At 35.1% G+C, this 15,507-nt stretch overlaps 1 protein-coding gene across 2 annotated transcripts in view; it reads right to left on the reverse strand.

The window, feature by feature from the left end:
• CFAP61 (cilia and flagella associated protein 61) overlaps positions 1-15,507 on the reverse strand; it is a 324,804-nt gene that overhangs the window by 285,054 nt on the left and 24,243 nt on the right. For both annotated transcript variants that reach the window (XM_031951049.1, XM_031951048.1), the window contains exons 4-6: positions 12,226-12,302; positions 11,233-11,300; positions 10,844-10,970 (exon numbers count right to left, since the gene is read on the reverse strand). In XM_031951049.1, the coding sequence (XP_031806909.1) occupies positions 10,844-10,970; positions 11,233-11,300; positions 12,226-12,302 (272 nt within the window). The remainder of the gene's footprint in view (positions 1-10,843; positions 10,971-11,232; positions 11,301-12,225; positions 12,303-15,507) is intronic.

Below are 15,507 nucleotides of genomic sequence, written 5' to 3' on the forward strand. Positions count from 1 at the left end.
GGAATTATTTCACGATTACATTCTTGTTTACTCCAGTCTTTAGTGGTACCTTCTCTAAGCTCCTATAGCACTTACTGTCTTCACTATTTACCATTTGCTTTCTTGTTTTGTTAGTATCAATATGTCCTGGCTCTACAATTAGAACTTAAGCTATTAAAGGCCAGGAAGATGTTTTTATATGTCTTCAATTGTACCTACCACAGACTTTTGAATTTAATAGGAATTGAATAAATATTTGTGAACAAAATTTTGAACCAAATTTACTATCCTATATTTCAAAATGCAAAAATTGGATAATACAGTCAGAAACCAAGGAAGTTAATGGCCCCACCTTCCTTCAACTGAGTTCAAAAAATGATAATAGAAGAGTGAGCACAGAAAAATTGCGACCTTTATATAAAAAACTATTTTTTTTTCTTTTCTATTTGGACATTATCTAAGGGTTGTTCAAATGGGTGATTTTCACTGTGAAAAAGATCCATAATGACACTGAAAATTTGCAATGACAAGGAAAATGGCTAATAAATTTTTTTGAAAAAAGATAAAGGGCTACATCAATATTCATTTATAGCAATATTAATTTAATAGTGAAAAATTAACTCAATATCACAATTATTTTAAATGATTTTTAAGAAATTTTAAAGAAATCATGAACACCAAAATTAGCTCTATACTAAAAATTTTTATTCTTATGATATTACAGAAAATATTAATGGGTGAACATAAAAATCAACAATAAAGGATCTGGAGTAACCTGAAAGACTTAAGAATATTCATGAATACTTGCCATGTCATGTATTCCAGAATCATGTCTCTAAACTAAGTCTTTAAGTACACATTAAAAAAAAAAAAAGGATACAAATAAATGAGTTTTGAAGCTTCTTTCCCTTAGGTCTTTCCCAAAAATGGATAAAGAGGAACTTACCCTGGAAATGCATTCCTTGGGGTAATTGATAATTTATGATATTGCATCAGCTTTAACTGCTAATGGTAATGTATGACATCAGCCTCCCATACTCTCAAATGACATACAAAGAATTCCAGCCCCAAAGAAGCAAAACACACAGGTTCTCAAAAATAATTTTCTTAGTCCACTTAAAATGCATTTCTACATCATTATTCCTAAGGCAGGGACCACATCTTTATCAGAAATCTTACCCAACTCAACCGAGAAAGGCACACATTTAAGCTTCTGATTAGTGTTTTGATGATGATGGAGGTGGTGGTAGTGATTATGCAATGGCAATTGCATAAATTTCTGAGTGGAAAACAATTAATTACTCATTTCAATGGGAAATAATTTTGCAGCATTTCAATATATACAAGTTAATTTTAAACATTTTTAATAGTCGTTAAGCTATTCACATTTAACTCATTTTATTACAGCCAATTAAAAATCATTTAGAGACAACTTGAACTTTTTAATATTCATTGAAGTGCTAGAAAAGAGGGCAGAGGAAAATAAAGCAAATCTTTAAGCTAATTTGTGTGAAAGGCAACATTTCAAGTTTTAAGGCATCATTCTTTTTCTTATTCTCTCTCTTCACACACTTGTATAAACACATGCACAAATTCACACGCATCTTTTCTTCAAAATATTACCCTGTTTAGAAGTCTTGGAACTGTTTATCTCCTTTTTAAAAGGATACAAAAAAAAAATTGTGACTCACACAGGCTTTATAAATTTTAGAAAAACACTAAATCTTCCACCAAGATAGCATATATAAATTTAAGGACTAACATATATATACTTCTGTTCAGTTTGCTTTACAATACTATAATTCTTTTTAAATTACATAGTTCTAATTTGGCTCAAATAGAGTTATTTCTATAAGGTTTTCACTTCTCAAACTTAGCAAAAAAAAAAAAAAAATGAGAGTGGAGGGTGGTAGTTACCCAAATGAGGTCAAGATTCAGAGTCCAAGAGCACCCAAAGCCATAGTGCAGCAGAGCTACCTCCTTATTCAGATTCCAAAATTCATGGCAAAAAAAAAAACCCTATCATCTGCTGGATCATATTTTTCTGATCCAGAAATAATTTACAATTATGTGCACACATTTTAAATGTACTTTCTGAATAACTAATTCTCTGAATTCATTGAAGGTTGTTTTTTTTTATTGAAATGCTATTCTTTGAATAAAAAAATAAAATCTAAAAAAAGAAAATAACTATAGAATCAGACTGAGTAGTGTTAAGAGCCATGCTCTTCCTTAGTTAAATATTAAGTCTTTAACAGCATTTCAAAAAGTTTAAGAGTTGCCCGGATCCTATTATTTTTCTTTTGGAAGCTTATAATACCATTATGGTTTTTTGAAAAAAAATATATTTTACAAATTTTAATTGCAAGTTGTCGTTATTTACCAGAAAGCAGATACATGTGTTCCTTGCATAGAACAAAGCACTTTCTTTTTTTTGCAAGATCTCTTGTGACCTCTAGTGGACAAAATTTTTTTTCCCCAAATGAAATACTTTAGTTTTTCAGTAGTATCTGACCCTTTGTGACCCCATTTGAGATTTTGTTAAAGAAACTGGAGTGATGTTTATATACTAATATATTCAGCCATAATCTTTAAAGTTTTCAGAGGACTTTGGTAAGATAAACACTTTTGTTTTTCTCTATAAAAAAGTAACAGAATTTGGAACTCAAAAAAATTTTAAGTGAATGTTAAAAAATTGTTTTTATATATAATTGGGGATGAAATACTAAATTAAAAAATATAACAATATTCATATGCCTTTCGATGCATATTTTGCAAAGATTTGATAAAGACATGAATTTAGCACTAAATCAAATATTGGAATCTTACAAAAAATATCATCATATTGATAGCAATACATATTACAAAAAGTATATTTCTATAAAAATGTTTATAGTCACAAGAAAGTCCTGCTTCTTTTTTACTCTTTCAATCTATGTAAACAAAATATTAATAAAGATAGGGAAATATCACCATTATGGCAATAACATTTTTTGTATCTTCAAAAAGATAGGGAAATAGTAATAAGACATTTAATTATGCATTTTGCAACCATGCAAATGTTTTATTTTTTAAAAATTCCTTTATTTTATAAAAAAGGAATATTAAGTTCAAGGAGTTTCCCTTTTCAAGGGTCATGCAATTAGTAAACAGCAGAGCCTGAATTTGATTCCAGTTCCTCTGAATCTAAATCTGAGATCCTTTCCCTTGCACCACATGACAAAACCAGACAACAAAGTTATTTAAAAATATAAACCTGAGTTCCACAATTACCTGTTACCACAATTCCACAATTTCCTTTCATTTTCCTCTTTATCCCTCATCTCTAATAAGGGCAATTTAAGTTAAAGAAGGGAAAAAAAAATCTTAAATTGAAAGAGTTTTTAGTTATATACATGGGCATTTTTGGAAAACTCTTTAATATGCTGTCAGTAATCTTAACAGACCATAATTGTCAGAGGCAATATTTCTGTGATAAATGGTGAACTTTTTAGACCAAATGTAGTAGTCTTTAACTTGGAAAATCCCTTCTCTGAGTCAATAATATCTTTCCTGAGTTTCAAAGGAAGAACATCGTTTTTTCCCCTAAGATTGTGACTAAGTTACAAGTTCTTTTAGACTTCACTATTTCTGTCAATACCACAGCTACTGATTGTGATAAAAGCCCAAGAGACAGAGTTACAATGTTGAATAATCAATTTATTAATTAGGCTAGCAAATAAACAATAACTTGATGGTCAATGGGCTCTCTTGGTGACAAAAGACAAAACAAAGGAGATCTCTGAATTCTTAACTACCTTTGGAAAAGAAGTGAAAATCAACTTTGAAAGGTGAACAACTAACCAGGAGTTGTGCTAAAAGTCTTCAGCTCCTCCAGTTGAGAATATGACTTCATCATGAGATTCAGCTGCCTCCAACAATCTGGACAAAAATCCATCAGACCACTCTGGTAGGTTTTTTCCTTCATAAATTGGGTCATCCTAAATTCTAAGGGAGGGCTCCAAGGACAGGGATTATTTCCTAATGGCAAGAATTCATCTAGATTAGATTTGGGTTGGAAGGGGTCCTACCCAAGATGGTAGAGCATATACCTTAAAAATTTGGTCAATCTCATCCATCAGTAATGTCCTTCGGAGACTGACTAGCTGGCCTACAGGGGCCGATCCCTTATTGACAAAATAAAGTGGCAAACCTCAATCCTAATTTAATAATTGGTTATTAATATAATAGAAAATAATACCTTTCTCTCATTAACCAGTGATAAAGCCAGAAACTTCTTTACATCTTAAGTCTTCCTACTACCTCCCTTTTCATAGCTACCATGTCCCGTCCTGCCAAGACCCTCCCTAATACCTCACTACCATCCAGCCTTAAATTATTAGTTTACCTAGCCAATTTAGACTACTTTATGCCCAATCCACATGCTTCTGCTTTTCTCCTTCAGAAATGTACTGTTTCTCTCTTGCCTCCTCTGCCTTTATTCTCACTTTGCTTAGGCAATTCCCTTATCCTGGAGTGCTTTGCGTCCCCTGTATTGCTTCCTACTCATACTTCAAAACTTAATTTGAACACCCCTTCCTCTAGAAAATCTTTCTGATCCACCCAATAAATTGTAGTATTCACAGAGCATTTTGTTTGCAACTTTCTAATCCACTTAAGAAAGACATTAGAAGTCTCAGTGTTATTACGCACATACCCCCACCTCCATTTACTGTTAACATCTAAAGGCAGGGATGTCTCATCTTAAATTATGTATTTCCCTAAAGCCTAACATACTTTGTACACTGTTTTTATATCCTTCCAGTCACGTATTATATTTCTTTCTTCTAACTATATGCAACATTTTAGACTTATCTTTATATTTAGTTCTATAACTGACGTATAGTTAATTCTTTAATTCTGCAAAAGTGGGGATATACAAAGAGTGGCCCCATATTCTATCTGGGGAACTTCCTACAGAGTTAAGACTTAGGCCTGGTGTCTTCTGCTTTTCCACCCTCCTCTCTTCAATGGAAGTCTAAGACGATAGCTATCTAAGTCCCATGAGCAAAAGAAAGGAATAAAAATTGAGAGGGGAAGTTATTGCTTCTTTTAAAGGTTACTGAGCAGATAGTTTTTTTGTTCATTACTTCCAGTGACAGGGACCCTGGGAACCAACCAGATGGTTGCACATGCCCATTAGGAAGTGAGCTCAATTTGGAGGTCTCCAGAAGGCACAAGGGCTACAGGTTCAGCCTAGAAAAGTGGGGTCGGAGAGAGAGGGATATCATCATATTATCCAATGGGATAATACACTTGTATTATACTTGTATTTCTTATTAATTTTGAATCTTGGGGCTTCCACTGGACCTTTTTGCTTTCTCCAACTCTGTTTAGCTCAAGAGAAGAAAGTCACTTTTTGCTGAGATGGTATGGCTGGGATGTATGGAGGTGGGACTAGGCTATCTGCAAGTTCTAAACAGTATAGCTGCAACCACCTTCTAATTTCTCTAGGGCTTCCTGTCCTTTCTATAATCTCTTTAATGGCTTTTGTATTTTGTATACCACACTTAAATAATTAATTGTCATCTCTCTGTGACCAGAGGATGTTTGCTATCTCCTACAGTATTTTGCCCACCTTAGATATATAATAAATAATTGATGAAAAAATGAATAAAAAGTTATTTGGTTTTGTTTTAATTTGTCTGCTTCAAAGGGCTAGTTCACAATATCTTCTACTAAATACTGCTTCTTGTGCTAATGTCACAGAGAAACTAGGTTCTCAAAGGCTGTGTAAGAGAAACACAAGGTCCCAAACTGAAAAGGGACCAAGTCAAGAATACACAAAGACTAGTCTTCCAAAGACCAAGCCAACTAGACAAAGAGGCTTTATCACCAGAATTGTGGATACAAGTTCATAAAGTTTTTGCTCCCTCCAAACTGGGCAAAAGTATGCCACAGTTCAGTGTTGACTGGATATAAGTGGTTGAAGAGAATGCAGTCTCCATCAGTGAAAGGAATATTTACACTAATGAAGGAAGGAATGAAGTATTTATTAAGTACTTACTAATCGCTAAATAAGCACTGGGGATATAATTAGAAATGTAAAACAGATCCTGCTTTCAATTCCAATACAAATACAGCAAACAAGAATGTGTCTGTAACACAAAAGCAAAGAAATTAATTAGATTTAAAGCTTTGAAATTTATATAATCAAGAAGAGTTGGAAAAATTTCACCTGGAATTATAATGATTTTTGGAATTGATTTTTTTTTTTAATGATTTGATTCATTTGACAATTCAGTGTCGCAGGCATTATGCTAGATTCTATAGGTACAAAGACAAAAACAATTCCGGGGAAAAAAAATAAATTCACACACTGTAATGCCAGAGAAACTGAGGCAAGATAGAGATTAGAGAGGTTTTTTAATATTTTATTAGTGGAGAGTCTGGACTAGCAATGCACATCAGCCAGTCAGCTGGATGGAACTCTTGTCTCAAAGCATCCAACAATGAGTGAAGGATTCCAGAGACTCTTATAGGGTTCCAGCAGTCAGAGAAATAAAGGCAGGGGGAGGATAGAGCACTGGTGATCAAGAAGTTCCAGGAAAGTACCATAAATTCAGTTCTAACAGCTTGGGGGTGAAAAAGAAGGATCATAAATTCTGATAAGTTGGGAGGGAAAAAGCTAGGAGACACTAAGTCTGAACCAGATGATAAAGGGTCCCATCTAAGTATTTGAGATAAGCCATCTGGAGTTTTATGACTCTTTGGAATGCCAGAGTATCCAGGGCTCCCAACCCTAATTATCTTAGTCCTGATGGCCAGGAAGGGGGGTTGCCACCAAGGAGACTGGGGCAGAATAATTGAGGAAAACTGAGGCATAACAAAATCGATACAAAATATATACAAAATATAGTATAACTGGAGTATGAAACTTGGAAATCAAAAAACCTGGGTTCAAATGGTATCTCTCACAGTAACTTAGCTGTATAACTTAAAACAACTCACTAAAAATTTTTAGGCCTTAGATGCCCAATCTTTAAATTAGGATATTGTAATGTTTGGGCTAGTTTTCTTGAGATCCTTCAGATGGGCCTTGGTTTCAACAGGATAGACACCACAAGAATGGTCAGGAATAGAGTCTAGAATCTTTATTCTGGCCCAGTCTTGACCTTAGTGCAGGAGGCAGGACAGCCGAGGCTGGTCAAAAATGGAAATGTCTCTCTTCTATTCCTTCTTAGCCCTTATATATCCTATTACAATTATATCATTATAGTATACTGAGTATGTGTGAACTAGAGAACCATTACATCACCATGCTAAGTACTAAGTATATTTGTGAACTAGAGCTCATCAATTCCACTGACTTAATACCTTGCTTCAAGTATACTTATCCAGAGTTCTGGCCTTCTACAGGATATTACTTCTAGATTACTTCTGAAGCTCCTTCCAGCTCTATACTCATGATCCTATTATGATAAAAAAGAAGAGGGTACAGAGGAAGAACAACTTAGGGAATCAGAAAAAGCTTCTTAGAGATCTTTAAATTGAACCTAGAAGGAATCTAAAGTTTCTAAGAGGCAGTGGTCAGGAGGCATAAAAGACAGCCATTACAAGGGCAGGAAGGCAAGAAATAGGATCTCAGGCACAAGAAATAGAAAGTAGACTAATTTAGCTAGAACATAAAATGCATTAAGGGAAATCATATGAAATAAGTCTAAGAAAAAAAAGGGCAGAGCCAGATACTAAAGGACTTTTAATATCAAACAGAGGAATTTATATTTTGCAATTTATCTTTATTACAGAGATAATAGGGAACCACTGATACTTCTTAAGCAGAGAAGTGACTTAATTAAACAAAGACTTTAAAATAATAATTTGGTGGCTATATAGAAGAAAGACTGAACAGAAGAGAGACTAGAAACAAAGAAACCAACTCTAAGACTATAACAAAGTTAATGGTGAAAGGTGAAGAGTGTCCAAACTAGAGCAGTGTCCATGGCAGTGGAAAGAAAGGAATGGATATAACAAATGTTTTGATCTAGACCTTGATCATTGGCAGACTTAAGCTATTTAAGACTATAATCACTGGTCTTGAATACAGTCCTAATGCAGTGCCTCAATGAAACGTGAAGGTGATTCTGCATCCACAAAAGTTAGACCAGTGGTCAGGGCCTAATAGTTCCTACCAAGTTGTAGAGACTTCATCAGAGACTGTACTAGCTAAAAATAAGAGTCTCCCCATCAACCAGGTTACTACAGGGAAATGAATCTTTTATTTCACTGCAATTCATTTAAATTATCTGCCAAGATACAGGATTTTCTGTCAACAGAGAAAGTAAATAGCCATGCCAAGAAAGTCACAGCTCCTTGTAGTATTATAAAAAGCATCTTCAATAGCAGTGGGAATTGGTGATCCATGTAGAGTGTCATTTCAAGAAGCTTAATAGCTCCAATTGTCTTTCGGATATCTTGAACTGCATGTCCAATAGACATCTTAAACTCAACATGTCCAACTCTGTAATTATTACTTTCCCCCCAAATCCTCCCTTTACCCAAATTTCCCTATTATTGTCAAGGCTATCATCAACCTCTCAGTCACTCAAGTTGGCAAACTAAATGTTGTTCTCGATATCTCTCCCCTCTCTCCCTTCTCCAAATCTAATCTGTTGCCAAAGCCTGTCAGCATCACTTTTGCAATGTCTCAAATAGACCTGCTTCTCTCCTGTGACATTGCCACCACACTGGGACAAGCCCTCATCACTTCACACCTGGAGTGCTGTGGGCAGGTCTGCCTGCCAAAGTTTTTCCCCTATTCCAATCAATCCATTATTCAGCCACTAAAATAATTTTCCTAAAACACAGGTTCATGTGGAAGAGGAAGGAATTTATGACCAAAGAAGAACTAGATATCACTATTGACTACAAAATTGAAAATTTTGATTATATCAAATTGAAAAGTTTTTGTACAAACAAAACTAATGCAGGCAAGATTAGAAGGGAAACAATAAACTGGGAAAACATTTTTACAGTCAAAGGTTCTGATAAAGGACTCATTTCCAAAATATATAGAGAATTGACTCTAATTTATAAGAAATCAAGCCATTCTCCAATTGATAAATGGTCAAAGGATATGAACAGACAATTTTCAGATGATGAAATTAAAACTATTACTACTCATATGAAAGAGTGTTCCAAATCACTATTGATCAGAGAAATGCAAATTAAGACAACTCTGAGATACCACTATACACCTGTCAGATTGGCCAGAATGACAGGGAAAGATAATGCAGAATGTTGGAGGGGATGTGGGAAAACAGGGACACTGATACATTGTTGGTGGAATTGTGAATACATCCAGTCATTCTGGAGAGCAATTTGGAACTATGTCAAAAAGTTATCAAACTGTGCATACCCTTTGATCCAGCAGTGTCTCTACTGGGCTTATACCCCAAAGAGATACTAAAAAAGGGAAAGGGATCTGTATGTGCCAAAATATTTGTGGCAGCCCTGTTTGTAGTGGCCAGAAGCTGGAAAATGAATGGATGCCCATCAATTGGAGAATGGTTGAGTAAATTGTGGTATATGAATGTTATGGAATATTATGTCAAAAAGTTATCAAACTATGCATACCCTTTGATCCAGCAGTGTCTCTACTGGGCTTATACCCCAAAGAAATACTAAAAAAGGGAAAGGGATCTGTATGTGCCAAAATGTTTGTGGCAGCCCTGTTTGTAGTGGCCAGAAGCTGGAAAATGAATGGATGCCCATCAATTGGAAAATGGTTGAGTAAATTGTGGTATATGAATGTTATGGAATATTATTGTTCTGTAAGAAATGACCAGCAGGACGAATACAGAGAGGATTGGCGAGACTTACATGAACTGATGCTGAGCGAAATAAGCAGAACCAGGAAATCATATATATACCTCAACAACGATACTGTATGAGGATGTATTCTGATGGAAGTGGATTTCTTCAACAAAGACAAGATCTAACTTAGTTTCAATTGATCAAGGATGGACAGAAGCAGCTACACCCAAAGAAAGAACACTAGGAAATGAATGTAAACTGCTTGTATTTTTGTTCTTCTTCCCAGGTTATTTATACCTTCTAAATCCAATTCTCCCTGAGCAAAAGAAAACTGTTCGGTTCTGCACACATATATTGTATCCAAGATCTACTGTAATCTATTTAACATGTAAAAAAAAATCCATTTGATAAAATCCAATAATCGTTCCTATTAAAAAACTACAAAATGAAAAAACAAAACAAAACACAGGTCCATCTCTATCACTTCCCTACTAAACTAAAATACAATGGCTATTTTTAATCTCCAAGATCAAATATAAAATTCCCTATTTGTACTCAAAATCCTTCACAACCTACTCCCCTCCGAAATACCATTATCTTTCCTGTCTTCTTATACATTATACCCTGCCATGCACTTTTCCATCCAATGATACTGGCCTCCTGAATATTCCAAGAAAAAGACACTTCATCTCTCAGCTCTAGGCATTTCTAGAGGTATTCCCTGTGCCCAGAAGATCCTCTCATTTCATCTCTGTCTCCTGACTTCCCTTATATCCCAACTAAAATCCCATCTTCTCCCAGAAGCTTTTTCTGACCCTAGTTCTAGTGGCTTCCTTCTGTTAAGTATTTCCCCATTTATCCCATGTACAGCTTGTTTATAATTAATTTGTTTGTTTATTATCTCCCCCGTCAGATTGTGAGTTCTTGAAGTGCAGGAACTGTCCTTTGTCTCTTTTTACATCCCCAGCACTTTGCCCAGTACCTGGAATATAGTGCTTATTATTAAATGCTTCCTGTCTGACTACCAGAATAATTGTCTTACAAATACAAGGGATCATTATCACATTACCTGGCTTGTCGAATGTATAGCTGAGGGCAATGGAAGTGTCTGTGACAGACAGACACAGAAAATTCTTCATCAATGGCAAAACATGGAATTAACCCAACAGGGTCAAAAACAGTTACTAAAGTCGAACCTAGATCACAGGCAAAAAGTAGGCATTATAATTTTTGATTGAAATAATGTTAAAATATAAATAGCAATGTATAAGAAAAAAAGTACTTTTGAATTTGAATTGTGTTTGGCCTTTTTCATAATCAGCCATGTATTATTTGCATTCAAAGATCGGAGACCATGTATAACACATTCTAAAGAAACACCCTTTGTAGTACATTACAAGGTTACCATTTTATCAAACTGGAAATATTGAGGCCAAAGTGTAATTACAGAACTCTTACCTAAACTCATATAGGATGGAGTAATAAGAAATATGAAATGAAGATCTGGCACTGCCTTGAAAACTGTCCTAAAGAGAAAAATGATAATAATAATTTCATAAGTAAATAGCTCAATGAAATATTGCCTCTTCAAAAAATAAAAAAAGGTTCAAAAATGCACACAGAGTAACCTCCTCCCTACCCAAAAAGGGAATGAAAAAATTTTCAAGAAAACTTTATTTCTTCTGTACATTTTTTCTAATCTCTTGATCTTTTAATTTCCTATATTTTCTTTTATATTGACTTTAGAGATGCAAAGGAATAAAAGATGTCCCTTAAGCACAACACAACAGATTTCTGTTCATATTAACCCTTGACCTGGCATCTGGATGGTCTGGTTTGATGTTACAAAGTAACTTGAAGACTGAAGGCCACCACCATCAAATGTGATTCACTGTCTCTGCAAGCTGCTGAAGACTGAACACACTTCTATCTCTGTGTAGCCCTCTAACTGATACATCAGATTACTTGTGAGCCTTTGCAGTCTGTTGTGTTAATAAATGTTTCAGAAAATAACCTTGGGGAAAGTGATTTTTAAAAACATCTCCAGCTTGTTAGGCTTCATGTTCAGTCATGCGTTTTAATGCACATTCTCTCTGTCCTCTCCCATCCCCCTAAAATCAATTTGTCCAAATGCCTGCATTACTGACATGTATGCTTCAAATAATGACCAGTTAAAGATGCTGTATAATATTTCATTATGAGAAAAAGCATTCAAGAAATGCAATATTTCCTTTTAGAAATATTATCATCCTACTTTGGTTAAGTATAAAAGTAAATGCTTAAATGTATTCATTAAATATGTAAATAAAATACCTATTAGAATTTCAAATAAGCTTTCTATGAATTACATATATTCTCTTTTTGTATTACTTTAATATCAGTGTAACTCACTTTTCGAAGTGAATTGATAACCATACAAATTTGTCTATCTGCAATGACACATCAACTCACCTCATAATTTCTTGACAACAGCCAATGGCATACTCGTCAACAGCCACAAAAAGATGCATAAACAATGTATTCAGTGGCTACAATACAAAAAGAGAACAGAGATGAACAAATTTTTCTAAAAATTAAACCTCTAACAATTGGTCCTTTAAGATTGTGTTAATATTTTCTCTACATTAGAATCGGAGGAAATTGTGCTGTCTATGCAACAACACATAAAGATCTATAATATAAAAGATCATAACCAAGATGATGATAGCATAAACTGTTTGACATATTTCCTGACCCCATTCAGTCATTTGCAGCCTTCTACCTCAATAGTACAGGAAAAGATAAAGGCAAAAATATCTGGCACATATGGCTCTTCCCCCTGACCTCAGGAATGGCCTATCAGATAAGGAAGAGCCCTGCAGGGGAGTGAAATTGATTATTAACTCAGGCGCTTTATTCTGGGGTGTTTATGCCAAGTGCAAGACAATAATCTATTTCCCTTCACCCACAAGTCAGCACCTGCTGCTTTATTCAAGCTACATAATAGAAAGATTCTCTTATGAATTTGGAGTATGAAGGCAGGTGCCCCATATGAATTCAAGGACTCTTTTTATTAACATTCCTAGAGTTAAAAGAATACGCTTTGGATTCAGAAAGCTTGGGTGCAGGAAACTCCAAGAACCAAGATTATAACTTCATGGTTAATTATTGGAAAGAACACATACATTTAGAAAACAATTTCTGTCCCTCTGTTGTTTTGTTGTAACCCCTTGTTATTTGATCCCATGAAGATTTTTAAGACTATTCCCGAATAACTAATAGCCGCGCACTCTAGGAGTGTGCAACATGGTGCCCCCTAACCTAATGTGAAATCTCAGGACACTGTAAACTATGACAATATGCAGTGATGTAGTGGTATAAGCATTCTATATCCCTAACTTGTGTACTTTTCTTATTTCTTCAGGGGTTTGATGTCTCCATATCAGTTAGTGTTAGGGAAATCATTTCACTTTTCAGCATCTCAGAAACACTCAGCTCAGTATGAACTATAGGAATATAAAAGGGAAAGGCATGAGCTCAAAAAATCCCTTTGAAACATACACCACTACAGAGGGCAAGAAACTTAATAAAAGTTCATTAGCCAAATAACTAAAAAAATATAAACCACAAAGTCACAAGTTATATATATTTTTGGACAGAATATAGAATCATAGGATTTAGGGATATTGGGGTCTTTAGAGATCATCTTGTCCAGCTCCCTATTTTACAGATATGGAAACTAAGTCTAAGAAATATTAAATGACTTGTGTAATCAGATCAGATTAGATAACTATCTGATAGTAGAGTGGGGGTTCAAATCCAGTCTGGCTCCAAATTTAATTACCTTTCACCTATATCTAAATATTTCCTGGTAGTCTCACAGATACCCTAACTGGAGTTAGGTGATAATAAGGATTAGAATTTAAATGAAACGATGAGAAGCCATCTTTTAGAAGGACAGTTATATTATTTCACAGAGGGGGAGGAGAAGGAAGACAAAGAGAAGGAAGAAAAGAGGATTACTTGTCAAACTAACTTTGTCACCATTTCTCTCCAAATTCCACAATTAAATGTGCATTTATCTGTCTTAAAGTTTTGTGAATTATTGAAATACAAATATCCCTGGAAGGGGTAGCACATTCAACCTTATCAGCCATTTATATTTTAGTAAGAACGAGCTCCAGAGGCCATGTTCCCTTTAGATAAGTAGGACGTGGAAGGCTAGGAGATCACATGGTGTAGTTTAATGACTACTGGCTCTGGAGTCAGACCACCCGACCCACCCAGACTGACATGAAACCATGAGCATATGGCATGTGTCCACTATTGTTTTCACTCTTCTTCTTCCCTTAGTGTTGAAGATGGAACAGACCAGGCCTATAACCTTTTGAGATCTCAAAATGTCTCGTTTACAATCAATAGAGATAGCCCTGAGAAAAAACCTGCCAGACCCAGCTCAATAGTGAAACATTAGATTGGAAGCACCTTAAGAGCCAAGATTTTCTTTTCTTTCTTTTTGTATCCCCATTGTGCTTAGCAAAGTGCCTGGCATGCAGCAAGTGCTTAATAAATGTTTACTTACTGACTGAATCAGTCCCTATGGTCTGTGTGTGTGTGTGTGTGTGTGTGTGTGTGTGTGTATATATATATATATATATATATATATATATATATAACTTTTTGGAACAGAAGCATCCAAAGGCATTGTTGCATTTGGAGATGACTGATGGAAGCAAATGATTGGTATAAAATGCTATAAGTTTGAAACCACTTTCCTTGGGGATCAAGATGGCATAGGTGAGATTGCCCTGGGTTCTGGGTTCTAGAAAATGGTTTTTATTTCTGTTCTTGTTATATTTTCTCAGGAAATATTCCTTTGTAAACAAAAAAACAACAAAAAAAACTAATTGATGTTAGTTGATTAAATTTTACTGGAAGACTAATTACTTGGGAGAATAACAGGTTATATAAGGAAGATATTAACTGTAACTGGAAATTTATTTGGGGGCAGAGCAGAACATTCCAAGATCAGGGTTTGAGCACAGAGCATTAGAGAAGTACCCTACTACTCTCTCAGGAGTACCCCCTAAGGCCCTAAAAGGGAAATTTTGCTTTGCTCTGAGGGGAAAAGAGTAAAACAACTCATCAGTATGGGTGAAAATTTGGATAAATACCCCCCAGATCTTCATTGAAACTATGAATAGGGGGTTGTCCAGAAGAAGAAAAAGTCATTTCTGGGAAGAAATCATTTGTGGGGAAAGGAGAATATTTTAGCTTCAGTCTGGACCTTCTTCCTCCCTAATTTGGCTGGAGGAAAACCTAAAAATCTTTGGAGGTCCAGAGGGCTTCTCATCTTCCCACTGGCATCCTAACAGCATCACTAAAACATTGAGCAATGACAGACTGATCACCATACCTAATATTTGTCCCTTTGCTAGATGTGCACATTCCCTTGGGCTCATGTAAGGACGTGTATATTTTGTATTAACTATTCTTATTCTTATTGTGACACCTCAGTACTCACCACCTCCTAAATACTACTTAAGCATTCTGATTGTGTATGTTGGGGCTAAAAGCACATTTTAAAAGTCCCTGTTGGGGGGGTTGGAAGGGGCAGAGCCATGATGGTAAAGAGAAGCTAGGAAGTTGCTTGAGCTCTCCTCATTTTCCCTCAGAAATAACTTGAAATCAAGCCTCTGAACAGATTCTGGAATAACAGCCTACAACGAGATGGAATCAAACACTTTTCTATCT

The sequence above is a fragment of the Sarcophilus harrisii genome, chromosome 2 (genome assembly GCF_902635505.1).
Source record: "Sarcophilus harrisii chromosome 2, mSarHar1.11, whole genome shotgun sequence".
Taxonomy (NCBI): domain Eukaryota; kingdom Metazoa; phylum Chordata; class Mammalia; order Dasyuromorphia; family Dasyuridae; genus Sarcophilus; species Sarcophilus harrisii.